We start from the raw sequence: 16,707 nt of genomic DNA on the forward strand, positions 1-16,707 counted from the left end.
GCTTCAGCGTGCACAGGCATGATGTTGCAGGTGTGAGGCAACACCTGGAATCGCATCATTGCCCTCTGAAAGGCAGCAGGGCTGAGCTCAGCAGACCGAGCGCAGCACTGACCTGTAGTGAGGAGCGGGCAGCTGCTGGATGGCTTCCTGCATTCTGTGCATCCGCTCCTCCTCTGTGGCAGCACAAACAGCGTCCTGGAAAAAGGCAGGAAGGGATTCAGACACCAGTCAGGCTGGAGAGCTGCCACAGGTTTGGGAACCATGGGGACAGCGCGCTGGTGGTCAGCACCGAGGCAGACTCGATGCCTTCCAAGAGGCATCAGGGGAACACAGCGGCACACAGCCTGTGTCATTGAGGTCAAGCAGTGCAAGCTCTGGGGGCTTTACTGCCTGATTGCACAGCACAGCTCCTCGCAGCAGGCATTCCTCTCCAAGTCCACTTTGCTATTAACCCCATTCTACCAATAGCTGGGGAACAGCAAAGGAAAGGGAATTCTCACAAGCATTGTGAATAGCTTAAATAAGCACCTCCTGGCACCACCACAAGTGGCATCAGTGAGAGGCAGGATGTGGCAAAGGCATGCCTCATGGGGCTAACAGAAAGAAGACCTCAGAACTGGGGCACTGCTGCAACCACTAGCCAGGACGCCCAGGGAACAGGTATGTGTCATTTCCAAGACATTGCCCTGAGCTTACCGAGAACTTGTCATACAGTTGGTCGGTCAGGAGAGGGTTCGGGAGCTCCCTGAAGTACAACTTGCACAGGGAGCTCACGCTGTGAAGTTCTCGGACGCTTAGCTCGGGAACCTGCTCCGTATCGAATTCATGGCTGCAGAGAAGGACACAGAATTGGGCAGAGGGCTTTGAGAAAGAGGAAAACAAGTCCAAAGACACACATACAGTCAAGAAAAGGAAGAGGTTCCTCTGAACGCCTGCAGCATGGCACGGGCCCCTACTGACAGCTGTGTCAGTTGCAGCACTCTTACCGTAGTTGCTGGATCCTGGATGCCACGCCGGACAGGCGGTATATCCCCCGCACCACACCATGTTCCTCAATGAATTGAGCGCAGCTCAGGAGGACCTGGGGGACTACAGAACAAGAGCCAGCGGTTAGCTCAGCTTCTTACTTAAGTCCTGGTTCAGGCCGTGCTCTTCTCACATCCCATCCTCTAAGCCCAGCCGGGCTACCGCTTGCTTCCTCCTTACAGGAGAAAGCTGGCAGAGACAGCTGTGAGGATAGTGCACAGAGACGCGTTCTTGGCTTTCCAGAAATGCCATGACCTATCAACAGCCTGGAGAAAGTAATTCTGGCAAAGCCACAGACACTGCAAGTCCCATCACAGCTCCCTGGGGAATGGAAGAATCCAATCTCACATCCAGAAGAGCTAGGGAAAGGATGCAGGATGCTCTCTGTGGCTAGAAGCCTTCCTACGTTTTCAGGCTGAAACAATTTCTGGATATGATCTCCCTTTCAACTTTAGATGCCCAACGGAGAAAGATCTCAGGAATGGGTTGTTCCTTACCATCACGGCCAGAGCGGAGAAGGTGCTCCCCCAGGTCACAGCCAAACACCCCTTCCTTCGTTGGCTCCGGCTCCGTTGCTCTCCTGGGGCGGGCCTTCACCAAGGAACGAAGGAAGGTACTGAGCTTGCCCCGTTTCTTCAGCACTGCACAACAAAACAAAGAAACCAGTTCATTTCAGGCTTGGATCGGTTGGACGAGGCCGATCATAACACATTCGACCGAGCACGTAACAACAGGAAGAACATTCTGAACAAGGACACGCAAGAACGGTTTTCCCCATCCCTGCAACTGCCCAAGGCCAGGTCAGAAGGGGCCCCATACAGCCTGCTCTCATCTCCAGCTAAATGCACAGGCTGGCGACCCAGACTGAGGCAGGGGCCTTGGAGCCTGAGGATCCTTTAGGCCCCTTCCAATCCCAAGCCATTCAAGGAGGATTCTGTGACTTCCCCATGCCCAAGAATAAACACAGTGAGATTGGGCCAGATCTCTGCGTGTTCCGCTTAATGCAGTCCTCTTGCTAAGCTTGCTCATCTCGGGCATTAACAAAACCCCTGAAAGCCAAGTTGTGTCCCCATTTTATTAATCCGCATTGTCAAATGTAAAACACGTACCTGGCTTTGGCAAGGAATTGACGAGGGACTCGGGAACTTTTCCGCTGATGAGTTCCACGCACTCACCAGGGAAAAACCCGACCTGGAACAAGAACAAAAAGACAGGTGGGCATTAGCCCAAGCTCAGCACCAAAGGGAAGGTCCTCTGACACCGACACAGGGCAACTGCTTGCGTCTAGAAGCCGTCCTGTGCAGGCAGAGCAGCTCCAGTCTGAGATTCCTGACTCTACTCAAGTTGTGCTCTCTAGTCGGAAACGTGTGCCTACCTCAAAGCCACGCTTGCCTCTCCACCAGGGGCTCAGCTCCTTTGGTGGCATAGCAACTATGCACACCAAGTCTCCAACCTGCAAGAGATTGAAACATCAATCCCAGCTTCAGCACAGCTGGCAGGAAAGCACAGCTCAAATAACTGCCTGATTCTTTGCTGCAGAATATCCTCAAGCTTGACAGCAAGGGAGACATTTTGAAGGAGTCTTGAGAGTATTCGAAAGGCGTTCACACCCTATACTACTCTCCCGTGCATGACAACAAGGAACGCCTGGAACTGCTTACCTCCAGGGAGAGCTCATCCGGCCCCTGGGCGACGTGGCTCTTAATAACATGGGCTGCCGCAATCGCCGGAACGTTAAGAGATGACACCGCACGCTCCAGCTGCGGCTTCCGCATGTTATCAGCCTGCAAAACAGAGCACAAGCCTTGGTCAGGAGCTGAGGACAAACCAGGAGGATTTCAAGGTGAGGAGCACATCTGCAGAGAAAGCTGCAGCAAATGCGCTCCATCCTTGTCGGGAGCACTTCAGAAGGAGCTGCACATCTCATCACAGTTGTTTCTCTTCCTGGCGTGCATTGCCAGGCCATGCAAAGATGCATCTCTCTCTACCCAGACTAATCAGCAGTGGCACTGGTGCAGACAGGTGGCCAGGCCCTTTTTGGCCCATTCTTTCCTGCAGGAGAGTACATCTGCAGCTCCCTCTGCTGGCTCAACACAGGGAACAAAGACCAGCCAGAGCTTCATACTGTACCTCCGTCGCCGCCACCTCAGGCTCGCGGCTGATCCCACTGCACGCGACACCCATCACAGCAAGTGTGAAGAGCTGGAACAGAGCAGAAACACTTCTGTTTTCTCTGTTCACACAGCACAGTATGGGGACACTTCTTCAGAACTACCCTCGCATGCCCTGCGGCAAAACCATGAAGGGGGACAAAACATGGCACGTACCTGGCAGTGAGATCACCTCAAGCTACCTGCAGCAGTTCCTTGTCGCTTTGCTCAGATGTAATGAGAGCAAAAGCTGCACCGAGGCAGTGGGCGGATGGTGAAGAGAGGAGAGAGAAAGAGCAGGTCAGCGAGCAGGGCTAAGACAGCCATGGAATAACGCACACAGCACAACCGTCCCATCCCCTTGCTGCAAGACATGCTGAGTCTCAGGCTACGTGATGCCTGTCCTCCCAGCAACTTTACGATGCTTCCACAACTGAGTAAAGACGACGACGGAAGAAGCACCGAACGGGTGCCACCTTTACGAATACCCCCTTTGGAACGTGTGTACCGGGGGAAAATTACGTCTGATGGTCAAGAGTAAGTAATATGGTGCTGTGAGCTCCGACAGCCAGCAGTTCTCAACACCTCACTGCCCACCCGTCCATCCCACGTTGGCTCAGCTTACCTACAAGATGCTGCGCACGATGGTGTGAAGAAAAAGGCACTAAAGGCACTAAAGGCACTAAAGGCACAAGAGCAACAAACCAACCAACTACTCCGACCACTAGCTCACCCACAAAGGAGCACAGAACGCACCGCTCCTCCCCTCATTCCAGACGCTTATGACATCACCAAGGGCCAACAGCCTGGTCCACCATGACCCCCCACAAGGCGGGGAGGCAACACCACGTGGTCACGTCTATTTCCAACAATTCTATCCTGGTGTGGCAGCGCAATGGGAGGTGTTAGGGCACAGCTGAAGAGCAGACAGACACCGGATGTTTCCAAAGGAGGGTGCCAGAATAACTCTCAGCAGTCTCTTGCAGGGCTCTTTGGGATGCTTCAAACCCATTTTCACTGCATAGGTCATTTCTAGAAAGTCCAGCCGACAAATGCTCACTTTGTCTGGGGAACGCCTCTATGCATCATGAATGAAAAATAAAATAAAATGGGCACGTGACCTTGTGACCTCTCTGCTCTTGTTGTCAGCCAGACACCTAAGATGAGCATTACGTGTTCGTGCTCCTGAATGAAGATTCACCCAAGTCTGTGTTCCACTCTGCTCCATCTCTGGGTCTAAAAGAAACACAGACAGAGATGATTACAAGATCCTTTGCACATATGAAAGCTCAGGGTGCACACTAATTCTCTTTAGCAAGAAATACTACTTGAGAATTCACAGAATCCACACATAAACTTACTTTCTCTTTAACCCTTTTCCTTTGTACATGATTCCACTATTTATACCCTCAATTAATGATTCATACTGCACATGATGTTATGATGTAGAATATTGACAGCAACAGCACAAAACCATGACAGAATCCACAGACAGTTTTTTGAGAGGTAGTATGAAAGATGAACAGAAAGGAAATAGATTCATTCAAATAACCTACTTAATCCTCTCCCCATCAAAAAGGAAGCCTTCTGGGCACTGTTACAAGCTGCTCCTAGAACAACTTGCACCACAAACTGCGGTACATACATCTTCTTCCCACAGCACCCTCCCCTCTCTGGTTAGTGTCAGATTCACTCAGGTTAAAATACATGGATCAGAACAGCCATTCAGTTCTGCTGAGGCAGGATCCCACTGCCGGGATGTCCCCCAGTCCCATTTCCTGCTTTTCCCAGCACGGGTGGTGAAGGGAACAGCAACTGACATCACCTACCCAGACTTCTGCAGGGCCTTCCATTCAGTCTCACATCACAGCGAGAAGCAGGAGAGCTCTCGTTGCACAAAGCTCGGGGCTGCAGAAATCAAGGCTGCCTCTAAGGTGGTGCTTCAAACAACATGTGTAATTGGACACGAGACATGAAAGACAGGGCTGCAAGCGCAACATCAGCGCTTCCTGCAGAGCACATCGCACAGCTGTAGGCACACTGCAGAAGACTCACACAGCACCTGAGAGGTAACAGCTCAGGAAGGAAAACCTTACCCTGTGAACACAGCCACAAGCTACTCTCTTCTTCGTGGCCTTCGTTCACACTGAGCATTTCCCTCAAGAGTGCTGCTCAAGGTGATGCTGTCTCCAGCTGTTGGCCACTTGCACTGCTGGACGCTGCACCCACAGATCATTCTGCTTGAAGTAAAGCCTGCTGGCTTCACTCCAAAGCACAGGCACAGGCCACAGCCTGATCCACCTGCTTTGTCTGAAAAGCTTCTAAAGCTGCTCTCATTGGATCCCTTCTGCTGCTCGTTCTCTCTGGGCAGGAAGCTCTACTCTCACAGCAACAGCCAAGAGCTGGAAGGCTGGAAACGCCTCCAATCCCCACGGATGATTCTGTCTACAAACACAACAGCTGCCTGCTCTTCAGCAGGGGGATGCTCACCCAGCAAAGCGCTCACCCAGCAGATACCTTTTCCATACTCTCAGAGCTGTCATAACAGTGTGCAGCCCTTGGCACTGCATTTCCAATCAAGGTAAACATAGATCTAAGCTACTCCTTCTGTGTTAATACTTAGATTCCCAGTTGCAGTTGGAGCTCGAGAGCTCAACACAACAGATATGACACGAGGTGCAACTGGAAGACGTGTCTCCAAGCCAACAAAAGCCAACTCACCAACCAAGAGCCAGGTCTTGCTAATTCAACTGATCAGAGCATGTGGGAGGGGGCCGGACATCAGACCACAAGTGTCCATTTCCACTGCAGCTCCATCTAGAGAAGAGCACCAATCAGCAGGTGAGAATGAATTCATTCACAGGCTGCACAATGAGTCAGTTCTTTACACAAAAATACCCCACATTGATCCCCACAAAAAAGGGAACGGCAGGAGCTAATACGGACCAAAGAGGTTCTTGTTCCTACGCCTCATCCTCTCACCCCAAGTCCTGGGTGATGCCCACAGGCTTCAAGTCAGGTCTCAAATCCATTGGACTCCTGTCTCTGGATTTGCCCTGGTCTGGCCCAAGCCCCGGTCCTACCATAGGATTGTAGAATTACTCAGGTTGGAAAAGACCTTGAAGATGATCAAGTCCAACCGCAGCCTAACCAGTACCCTAACTCTAAAAGCCCTACACTAAATCATATCGCTGAGTACCACATCCAAATGGCTCTTAAATACAACCAGGGATGGCGATTCAACCACCTCCCTTGGGAGCCTATTCCAGTCACCAATGCCGAGTACAGAGGCAGGATGACTTCCCTAGTCCTGCTCACCACACCATTCCTGATACAAGCCAGGATTCCATTGGCCCTCTTGGCCACCTGGGCACACTGCTGGCTCATATTCAGCCGAGTGTCCATCAGCACACCAAGGTCTCTTTTCTTCTGGGAGCTTTCCAGCCACACCTCCCCAAGCCTGTAGGGTTGCCTGGGGTTGTTGTGACCAAAATGCAGGACCCGACACTTGGCCCTCATGAAACTCATGCCGTTAGCATGAGTTAACCAGATAGACCCTGGGATGCAGACTGCTCTCCAAAGCCCAACTGGACACCAGCACACAAGAAGTTGATCAGATCCATCCCCAAGCAAGCACCAAGCCTCCCCAGGAAACTCTTTGCCATCAGCTCCGTCATCGCCTTTCTTTTCCTCCACACCTCAATCCCAAAGTAGTTCCCACATCTGCCAGCACGTGTTACCTCCCACCTTCTCATCGCACAGTGCTTCAACAGCACCAAATTTGCTTCTGGGGCCCTCCTTCACCTCACTGTGCTAACACTCAACTGTCATTATGATTAAACCACATTCTTTCTTTCCTCCTCAAAATAAAATGATTCTCAGACTAGAGGAATAGAAGGCTGAATCTGAGACACCCCCAGTCTGCAAAATAATCTGCTGCTTGGAAGCAAAGCGCTGTGCCAAGGAGTGCAGCTGCAAGCCGCAGGAGAAAAGTCACCATGCTGCCCTTCTCCTTTAGAACAGAAGGAAACACCACAGAAAGACAGAGCAGGCTTCACAAGCTCAAAATCCAGCACATCAAGCTGGCAAGAGATGATTCTGAACTGCCCTCGTTTACACTCATCTCCACAGTGGGGTCCGTCGTGGAGAGCTGAGAAGGAACTTACTGGCAGAGGCAGGGCCCTTCCCTGCAGCACTCCTTCTGGTAGTTCAGATTTAACTTACACAGAAATCCTAGCAGACGTTCTCACTGAGAACTGCACCTAAAATTCTTCCTTCCAGAGGAAAACAGGCCCAACACGCGGTTGTATACAATGCTTTCATCAAAACGAAGCAGAGATGGCACAGCAGGACAGACCTACTCAGAGTGCATGTTAGAAGCCATTCAAGAACCTAGTCGTTCTTGCTGCAGGTCCCCCGACTTCTGTTAAAAGCTGAACTGTCTCCAGAGCACCTGTTTCCATCAGCTGCCACCATCTAAAACAGCCAGCCTTCCTGCGGTCACCTGGCCCAAACATCCCTTTTGCTCTACGCTTGATTCCTGCAAGAGATCACAGTAAGGGATCACAGTGCTGGCACAGCTGAAACATAAAGGGTGTGCGAGTTCCCTGTTAGCACTCAGTGTGAACAAATCTACCAATGAGCAACACCGTGAATCCTCACTCACCTCAGCAGAGGTCAGCCCGCACCCCAGCCTTCCGCCTATCCACGTGCACATGCACACATGTGCAATGCTCTGCCCCTTCTACACACCCTCATGCACGCAACGCATCTTGTACCCTCCTTAGCATTCACAAACGTGCAAACCATCCCTGGGAACACATATGTGCCAACAAATACCACAAAACATCCCTTTGTCTCCACCTGTGTGCAACCCAACTCCTCACACACCCCTGTGCAAACACACAATTGTGCCACCGCATCCACGCACTATCCGTGTGCTCACACACACTCATGCAACCACATCCCTTGGTGCAGCCCTGTGCGCACACACACAGACACATGTGCATCCCCTTCCTTTCACTCCCAAAGTGCACACACACACCGGTACCACAATGTCCTTGCGCAGCTCCAACACTCTGCACACCCCTGTGCACGCACATATACGTGCAGGCTCGTCCTTACACACATACCCACTGACCTACACACACCTGAGCAACCCCACTGATTTGTACACTCATGGACACAAATGTGTGTGCAACACCATTGGTGCACAAATACACACAAACACACAAACTCATGGAACCCCACTGCTTTGTGCAATGCTGTGCACACTCACGTGTGTCATGCACTGATTTCCCAGCCAGTCCTCGTGGGGCCTCTTACTTAGGACGGGAGTGCAGGGGAGCAGCCAGAAGCTGTCTGCATTCCCTGCTGTCTGCTGGGCAGTTTTTCTGGAGATGCTTGGGTTGCTTTGCTTTTCCTTGGGAGGTGGGAATGAGCTTTGGGTTGGAGGCACATCCCGTGCCAGAGCATCCCAATGGCATGCGTGGGATCAGCAGGTCTGTCAGAGAAGTGGGTGAGGTTGCACACCAAGCTGCAGCAGAGGAAGGGGAGGAGGTTCCAGCACAGCTCTGCACCATTCTCTGCCACACTGGGCAGCTTGTTCCTGGCTCAGCAGTGCCATCAGACAAGAAGCAGGGAAGGAAATCAAGGATGGTGGGTACCATCAAACGCTGTCGGTGCATGCCTTCGTAAGAAAAACAGACCCAGAGCTTGTGGGTTGTTTCTGCTTTGGTAGCATTCATGTGCTGTAGCTGAGCAAAAGGTTGTGCTGCTTGAATCTTCTTCTGCAAGAGCCGCCTACCAGTAAATGTCTGCAGAGATAGAGGATGTGACAGAAAGCATTTGTCTCCACGACAGTGTAGTTACACTTGGTCGAGAGAGTGAGAGAGGCAGGCAGCACTGCCTGATGTTGGTCAGGGTGAGCTCCTCCTGCCGCAGCGCGATGATGGCAGGGCTGGAGATGATCTGCAGGGACAGCTCACAGGTGGGAGCCAGGAATGGACACGGTGGGAGGACAGAGGTGTCAGGGAGCAGCCACGGCGTTGAAGAGCATCCAAAAAGCAATAAAAAAAAGCACTGAAAAGCATCACAAAGCCACAGCCAGGAGGCTTGCAGTTTTCATGAGCAGTATCCAGGATGCTAGAGACTATTTGCTGCCATAAAAAATGGTAGCAGAGCTCTCACTGCAGGCATCCCAAAGTCAGGCAAAATGTGAACACATCCAGAGCTCTGCTGCATGCACCCCACAGCCAGAGCGTTGCAAGCTGAGCTGCCTTGCTGTTTCTTGCACTCTTCCCAGTCCCTGTGAATGAAGACTCGGAATGCAGCCAAAGTGTTGATTGAGCACGAGCGTGCCTTTATTCAATGGGACAAAGGAGGGCGTGAGAGGTCCAGGCTTTAAGATGGGACTCATCCTCTGTTGTTAAGGAGGGAGTGGCTCAGAGCTCCTGCTGTTACTTGGAGCCTGGGCCTGGTGGCCTGATTCTATGCCCCCCTCCAAGGGGCTCGTCACCTCCTCTGTGTCGCTGACCTGAGCCTGCATGGTGCTGCTGCTGTCGGGGCATTCAGGCTGTGCTTGGGCTGGGCTGCACTGCAGAAGCACTGGGTCCAGGCTGGTGCCTGTGGTGTCTGGCAGGCTCAGGTCAGCAGCTTCAGCAGGGATGGGATGAATGAGGGCTTGAACTTCGATGACGTTCTTCTCTTGATCACTGCTGTCATATGGAAGGCTTTCATTGGAACTGCAGCATCCTGTGCTTCCCATGAGTTCTCCATTGATGGAAGCACAGGATGCATCATCGTCACATGCCCTGAGTCTTTGGGGTACATGAGGGCTGGAGTCACCTAGGAAGGAGTAGATGCACAGCGGTTAGTGTCGAACATTCGCAAGATGAATCATGGAAGAGGTTCTTGACATTTGGCTATGTATGGGTGGTGGGCAGAAGCAAATAGGCTTCTAACAACAGTGTCACTGTCTTGAAAGTGATCCTCGTGCAGGATCCTCCTCGTGAAGGAGGTACAAGCCCACTGAAAGCATGAATTCTAGCTGTGTTGCTCACAAGCAGTGTTTTGAAAGCTGGATTTGCACTCTTACCTGCCAGGACCACGACTTCTGCTTCTGATGGCTCCCTGGCACTGCGCTGCAGTTGGTGTTCGGCCACAGGTGATGGTCTTTGCAGGCAGAGGCAGGAACACCAACTGCCGCAGCGCGATGACTCCATCCTCTTTCTGGGAGAACTTGCTCTGGAGAGAGAAAACAGAGCATGCTGTCAGTCGTGGTGTAGGGTGAAGGAAGAGCTGCTCCGAGCCCTTGACAACAGTTGCCCGTTCCTGGCACTGCCTGCTTTCTGCTGAAACACAGCTTAGAAACGCGCTCTGTTTCAAACAGCAGAGGACGCTTCCATTCCTACAGCTCCGCCCTCAAGTCCTGCTGGCTACATTTCTCTCAACCATGTCAAGCAAGATGTGGAGCATGTGAGCAAAGGCTCCACAGCAGGACAGGACAGGAGCTGGCAGGCTCATATATATATAATGGACAAAAATTAAACCAATAAAGCCCAACCGACCAATGATGATAGGGGCTGGAAAGGGAAGTCCTCTTTACCTTTTAGATGGAAAATCAATTACTGTGTGGAAGTTCCCCTGTACAACTGCGGGGGCTTCCTCCTCTTCTATCTCGCTGCTCTGTGTCACAGTGGGAGAGCTGCTCTGGCCGTTTCTCTCAGCCTGTGCCTCCTGCACGGTGAGCAGCTTCGTGGCAGGAGGAGACACCCACACAGACTTTAGCCCGGCCAGAGAACTGTGCCCTGCAAGGGAAAACCACAGGTAAGAGGGAGGATCAGACAGCAGCAGCACAGCCATCCCAGTTCTGCATTTCTCTCAGACTTGCTTATCCGAGACACTGGAAGACGAGGAGCTCAAACTAACCATGTGCTTAGAGGTATGCTCGTGGCAAAGGACACAGCCACAATTAAGAGCAGCTCAATGTGTCAAAATAGGCAAACGAAAACCCTATTAAAACTAGTGGGCAGGGAACTCAGAAAGGTTCGCTGCCACACTTCAATCATGCATCACCTGCTGGCAAAACATCTTAACAGCTGTGACAGTTTTCTCCATGTAAGGTTTGGGTTTGGACACACTAAGGACATAGCAACAGGCTGCCATATTCTAATCTAAGCCCAGAAGCCTGTTGTCTCCTCGACAGTTAGAGCATTCTCAGAGGTCTTAGAGAAGGCCTGGATTGGATCAAGATGTCAGATCAAGATCAAGCTAATGGAGGAAGATGCTCACCCTCTCCCACGGCTGGTGTGGATTTGGAGCAGAAGATGACGTCTGTGTGGCTTATGATGAACTCAACAACAGCCGACTGCGTCTGCAGCTCCATACAGGCAACTTCTCCGCTGGCGCAGGCAGACTGGCTCTGCTGGGATCTGAAGAAAAGGCAGATCTTACAAATCATTTCCCCAAGATCATTTCCCCAAGTATGAATTTTTGCAGAGAAAAACTGTCAGACTGGGCTCTGGAGACTTCCGCAGTGGGCCATCAGCAATGCCACTGACAAAATTCTCAAGGAAGTTCAAGGACACAATAGACCCATCTAAACATGAGAGCAGAAACTGTCATCTAGAAATTGTGCCCCTGGGGTTGGGAGAGAGCAGAAGTAAGCATGGTGTTGAAACGGAAAAAGAAGTTTACCTTAAAAGGTTTGGAGCCCACACTATCGCTAAATTCTTAGCGTCCATGTTGGTGACGGAGCTGTTCCCGGCTAGAGACGCCAAGTGTCTCATCAGGTATTCCAGCGTCCTGGAAAACAAGAGAGGCAGATGTTCAGCACCAAAAAGCAAGCGGTGCTGCAGTGCACAAAACAAACCTCACTTCATGCTAGTGGTTGTCATTGCTACTGTCCCTGAATATGAAGTAGATAAAACGTTTCCAATGGCACCACGCTGCAGTACCAAGCCCTGCAAAGCACAGCCGCAGCCATTGGCTGCACCAATCGTACCCCCGTGCCAAGGAACTGACCCAATCCATTGACCCAATGCAGCCTTCAGCCGCTTCAGCGTGCACAGGCATGATGTTGCAGGTGTGAGGCAACACCTGGAATCGCATCATTGCCCTCTGAAAGGCAGCAGGGCTGAGCTCAGCAGACCGAGCGCAGCACTGACCTGTAGTGAGGAGCGGGCAGCTGCTGGATGGCTTCCTGCATTCTGTGCATCCGCTCCTCCTCTGTGGCAGCACAAACAGCGTCCTGGAAAAAGGCAGGAAGGGATTCAGACACCAGTCAGGCTGGAGAGCTGCCACAGGTTTGGGAACCATGGGGACAGCGCGCTGGTGGTCAGCACCGAGGCAGACTCGATGCCTTCCAAGAGGCATCAGGGGAACACAGCGGCACACAGCCTGTGTCATTGAGGTCAAGCAGTGCAAGCTCTGGGGGCTTTACTGCCTGATTGCACAGCACAGCTCCTCGCAGCAGGCATTCCTCTCCAAGTCCACTTTGCTATTAACCCCATTCTACCAATAGCTGGGGAACAGCAAAGGAAAGGGAATTCTCACAAGCATTGTGAATAGCTTAAATAAGCACCTCCTGGCACCACCACAAGTGGCATCAGTGAGAGGCAGGATGTGGCAAAGGCATGCCTCATGGGGCTAACAGAAAGAAGACCTCAGAACTGGGGCACTGCTGCAACCACTAGCCAGGACGCCCAGGGAACAGGTATGTGTCATTTCCAAGACATTGCCCTGAGCTTACCGAGAACTTGTCATACAGTTGGTCGGTCAGGAGAGGGTTCGGGAGCTCCCTGAAGTACAACTTGCACAGGGAGCTCACGCTGTGAAGTTCTCGGACGCTTAGCTCGGGAACCTGCTCCGTATCGAATTCATGGCTGCAGAGAAGGACACAGAATTGGGCAGAGGGCTTTGAGAAAGAGGAAAACAAGTCCAAAGACACACATACAGTCAAGAAAAGGAAGAGGTTCCTCTGAACGCCTGCAGCATGGCACGGGCCCCTACTGACAGCTGTGTCAGTTGCAGCACTCTTACCGTAGTTGCTGGATCCTGGATGCCACGCCGGACAGGCGGTATATCCCCCGCACCACACCATGTTCCTCAATGAATTGAGCGCAGCTCAGGAGGACCTGGGGGACTACAGAACAAGAGCCAGCGGTTAGCTCAGCTTCTTACTTAAGTCCTGGTTCAGGCCGTGCTCTTCTCACATCCCATCCTCTAAGCCCAGCCGGGCTACCGCTTGCTTCCTCCTTACAGGAGAAAGCTGGCAGAGACAGCTGTGAGGATAGTGCACAGAGACGCGTTCTTGGCTTTCCAGAAATGCCATGACCTATCAACAGCCTGGAGAAAGTAATTCTGGCAAAGCCACAGACACTGCAAGTCCCATCACAGCTCCCTGGGGAATGGAAGAATCCAATCTCACATCCAGAAGAGCTAGGGAAAGGATGCAGGATGCTCTCTGTGGCTAGAAGCCTTCCTACGTTTTCAGGCTGAAACAATTTCTGGATATGATCTCCCTTTCAACTTTAGATGCCCAACGGAGAAAGATCTCAGGAATGGGTTGTTCCTTACCATCACGGCCAGAGCGGAGAAGGTGCTCCCCCAGGTCACAGCCAAACACCCCTTCCTTCGTTGGCTCCGGCTCCGTTGCTCTCCTGGGGCGGGCCTTCACCAAGGAACGAAGGAAGGTACTGAGCTTGCCCCGTTTCTTCAGCACTGCACAACAAAACAAAGAAACCAGTTCATTTCAGGCTTGGATCGGTTGGACGAGGCCGATCATAACACATTCGACCGAGCACGTAACAACAGGAAGAACATTCTGAACAAGGACACGCAAGAACGGTTTTCCCCATCCCTGCAACTGCCCAAGGCCAGGTCAGAAGGGGCCCCATACAGCCTGCTCTCATCTCCAGCTAAATGCACAGGCTGGCGACCCAGACTGAGGCAGGGGCCTTGGAGCCTGAGGATCCTTTAGGCCCCTTCCAATCCCAAGCCATTCAAGGAGGATTCTGTGACTTCCCCATGCCCAAGAATAAACACAGTGAGATTGGGCCAGATCTCTGCATGTTCCGCTTAATGCAGTCCTCTTGCTAAGCTTGCTCATCTCGGGCATTAACAAAACCCCTGAAAGCCAAGTTGTGTCCCCATTTTATTAATCCGCATTGTCAAATGTAAAACACGTACCTGGCTTTGGCAAGGAATTGACGAGGGACTCGGGAACTTTTCCGCTGATGAGTTCCACGCACTCACCAGGGAAAAACCCGACCTGGAACAAGAACAAAAAGACAGGTGGGCATTAGCCCAAGCTCAGCACCAAAGGGAAGGTCCTCTGACACCGACACAGGGCAACTGCTTGCGTCTAGAAGCCGTCCTGTGCAGGCAGAGCAGCTCCAGTCTGAGATTCCTGACTCTACTCAAGTTGTGCTCTCTAGTCGGAAACGTGTGCCTACCTCAAAGCCACGCTTGCCTCTCCACCAGGGGCTCAGCTCCTTTGGTGGCATAGCAACTATGCACACCAAGTCTCCAACCTGCAAGAGATTGAAACATCAATCCCAGCTTCAGCACAGCTGGCAGGAAAGCACAGCTCAAATAACTGCCTGATTCTTTGCTGCAGAATATCCTCAAGCTTGACAGCAAGGGAGACATTTTGAAGGAGTCTTGAGAGTATTCGAAAGGCGTTCACACCCTATACTACTCTCCCGTGCATGACAACAAGGAACGCCTGGAACTGCTTACCTCCAGGGAGAGCTCATCCGGCCCCTGGGCGACGTGGCTCTTAATAACATGGGCTGCCGCAATCGCCGGAACGTTAAGAGATGACACCGCACGCTCCAGCTGCGGCTTCCGCATGTTATCAGCCTGCAAAACAGAGCACAAGCCTTGGTCAGGAGCTGAGGACAAACCAGGAGGATTTCAAGGTGAGGAGCACATCTGCAGAGAAAGCTGCAGCAAATGCGCTCCATCCTTGTCGGGAGCACTTCAGAAGGAGCTGCACATCTCATCACAGTTGTTTCTCTTCCTGGCGTGCATTGCCAGGCCATGCAAAGATGCATCTCTCTCTACCCAGACTAATCAGCAGTGGCACTGGTGCAGACAGGTGGCCAGGCCCTTTTTGGCCCATTCTTTCCTGCAGGAGAGTACATCTGCAGCTCCCTCTGCTGGCTCAACACAGGGAACAAAGACCAGCCAGAGCTTCATACTGTACCTCCGTCGCCGCCACCTCAGGCTCGCGGCTGATCCCACTGCACGCGACACCCATCACAGCAAGTGTGAAGAGCTGGAACAGAGCAGAAACACTTCTGTTTTCTCTGTTCACACAGCACAGTATGGGGACACTTCTTCAGAACTACCCTCGCATGCCCTGCGGCAAAACCATGAAGGGGGACAAAACATGGCACGTACCTGGCAGTGAGATCACCTCAAGCTACCTGCAGCAGTTCCTTGTCGCTTTGCTCAGATGTAATGAGAGCAAAAGCTGCACCGAGGCAGTGGGCGGATGGTGAAGAGAGGAGAGAGAAAGAGCAGGTCAGCGAGCAGGGCTAAGACAGCCATGGAATAACGCACACAGCACAACCGTCCCATCCCCTTGCTGCAAGACATGCTGAGTCTCAGGCTACGTGATGCCTGTCCTCCCAGCAACTTTACGATGCTTCCACAACTGAGTAAAGACGACGACGGAAGAAGCACCGAACGGGTGCCACCTTTACGAATACCCCCTTTGGAACGTGTGTACCGGGGGAAAATTACGTCTGATGGTCAAGAGTAAGTAATATGGTGCTGTGAGCTCCGACAGCCAGCAGTTCTCAACACCTCACTGCCCACCCGTCCATCCCACGTTGGCTCAGCTTACCTACAAGATGCTGCGCACGATGGTGTGAAGAAAAAGGCACTAAAGGCACTAAAGGCACTAAAGGCACAAGAGCAACAAACCAACCAACTACTCCGACCACTAGCTCACCCACAAAGGAGCACAGAACGCACCGCTCCTCCCCTCATTCCAGACGCTTATGACATCACCAAGGGCCAACAGCCTGGTCCACCATGACCCCCCACAAGGCGGGGAGGCAACACCACGTGGTCACGTCTATTTCCAACAATTCTATCCTGGTGTGGCAGCGCAATGGGAGGTGTTAGGGCACAGCTGAAGAGCAGACAGACACCGGATGTTTCCAAAGGAGGGTGCCAGAATAACTCTCAGCAGTCTCTTGCAGGGCTCTTTGGGATGCTTCAAACCCATTTTCACTGCATAGGTCATTTCTAGAAAGTCCAGCCGACAAATGCTCACTTTGTCTGGGGAACGCCTCTATGCATCATGAATGAAAAATAAAATAAAATGGGCACGTGACCTTGTGACCTCTCTGCTCTTGTTGTCAGCCAGACACCTAAGATGAGCATTACGTGTTCGTGCTCCTGAATGAAGATTCACCCAAGTCTGTGTTCCACTCTGCTCCATCTCTGGGTCTAAAAGAAACACAGACAGAGATGATTACAAGATCCTTTGCACATATGAAAGCTCAGGGTGCAC

At 52.0% G+C, this 16,707-nt stretch overlaps 3 protein-coding genes and 1 long non-coding RNA gene across 4 annotated transcripts; all 4 read right to left on the bottom strand.

Moving 5' to 3' along the window:
- Positions 1 to 87: 87 nt before the first annotated feature.
- On the bottom strand, positions 88 to 2,801 carry LOC146762204 (rho GTPase-activating protein 32-like). The gene is made up of 6 exons (XM_085539271.1): positions 2,736 to 2,801; positions 2,136 to 2,217; positions 1,524 to 1,667; positions 987 to 1,089; positions 697 to 829; positions 88 to 195 (listed from the first exon to the last, which is right to left on the bottom strand). The coding sequence occupies exons 1-6, from the start codon at positions 2,799 to 2,801 to the stop codon at positions 88 to 90; spliced, it is 636 nt and encodes a 211-aa protein (XP_085395397.1).
- Positions 2,802 to 7,615: 4,814 nt separating this feature from the next.
- LOC146762205 (uncharacterized) lies at positions 7,616 to 8,534 on the bottom strand. Its single transcript, XR_014943686.1, has 2 exons — positions 8,455 to 8,534; positions 7,616 to 7,716 (listed from the first exon to the last, which is right to left on the bottom strand). It is a non-coding gene; the product is annotated as an uncharacterized LOC146762205 (long non-coding RNA).
- Positions 8,535 to 9,514: 980 nt separating this feature from the next.
- LOC146762206 (rho GTPase-activating protein 32-like) lies at positions 9,515 to 10,979 on the bottom strand. Its single transcript, XM_085540844.1, has 3 exons — positions 10,783 to 10,979; positions 10,273 to 10,421; positions 9,515 to 10,022 (listed from the first exon to the last, which is right to left on the bottom strand). The coding sequence occupies exons 2-3, from the start codon at positions 10,397 to 10,399 to the stop codon at positions 9,604 to 9,606; spliced, it is 546 nt and encodes a 181-aa protein (XP_085396970.1). The 5' UTR covers positions 10,400 to 10,421; positions 10,783 to 10,979; the 3' UTR covers positions 9,515 to 9,603.
- A 1,339-nt stretch (positions 10,980 to 12,318) lies between these two features.
- LOC146762207 (rho GTPase-activating protein 32-like) lies at positions 12,319 to 15,032 on the bottom strand. The gene is made up of 6 exons (XM_085539272.1): positions 14,967 to 15,032; positions 14,367 to 14,448; positions 13,755 to 13,898; positions 13,218 to 13,320; positions 12,928 to 13,060; positions 12,319 to 12,426 (listed from the first exon to the last, which is right to left on the bottom strand). Exons 1-6 carry the CDS (start codon positions 15,030 to 15,032, stop codon positions 12,319 to 12,321), a joined length of 636 nt encoding a protein of 211 aa, XP_085395398.1.
- Between the last annotated feature and the right edge of the window lie 1,675 nt (positions 15,033 to 16,707).

Source organism: Coturnix japonica, chromosome 2, assembly GCF_054131305.1.
Source record: "Coturnix japonica strain WE chromosome 2, WE-NBRP24, whole genome shotgun sequence".
In the NCBI taxonomy this organism is placed as follows: Eukaryota; Metazoa; Chordata; class Aves; order Galliformes; family Phasianidae; genus Coturnix; species Coturnix japonica.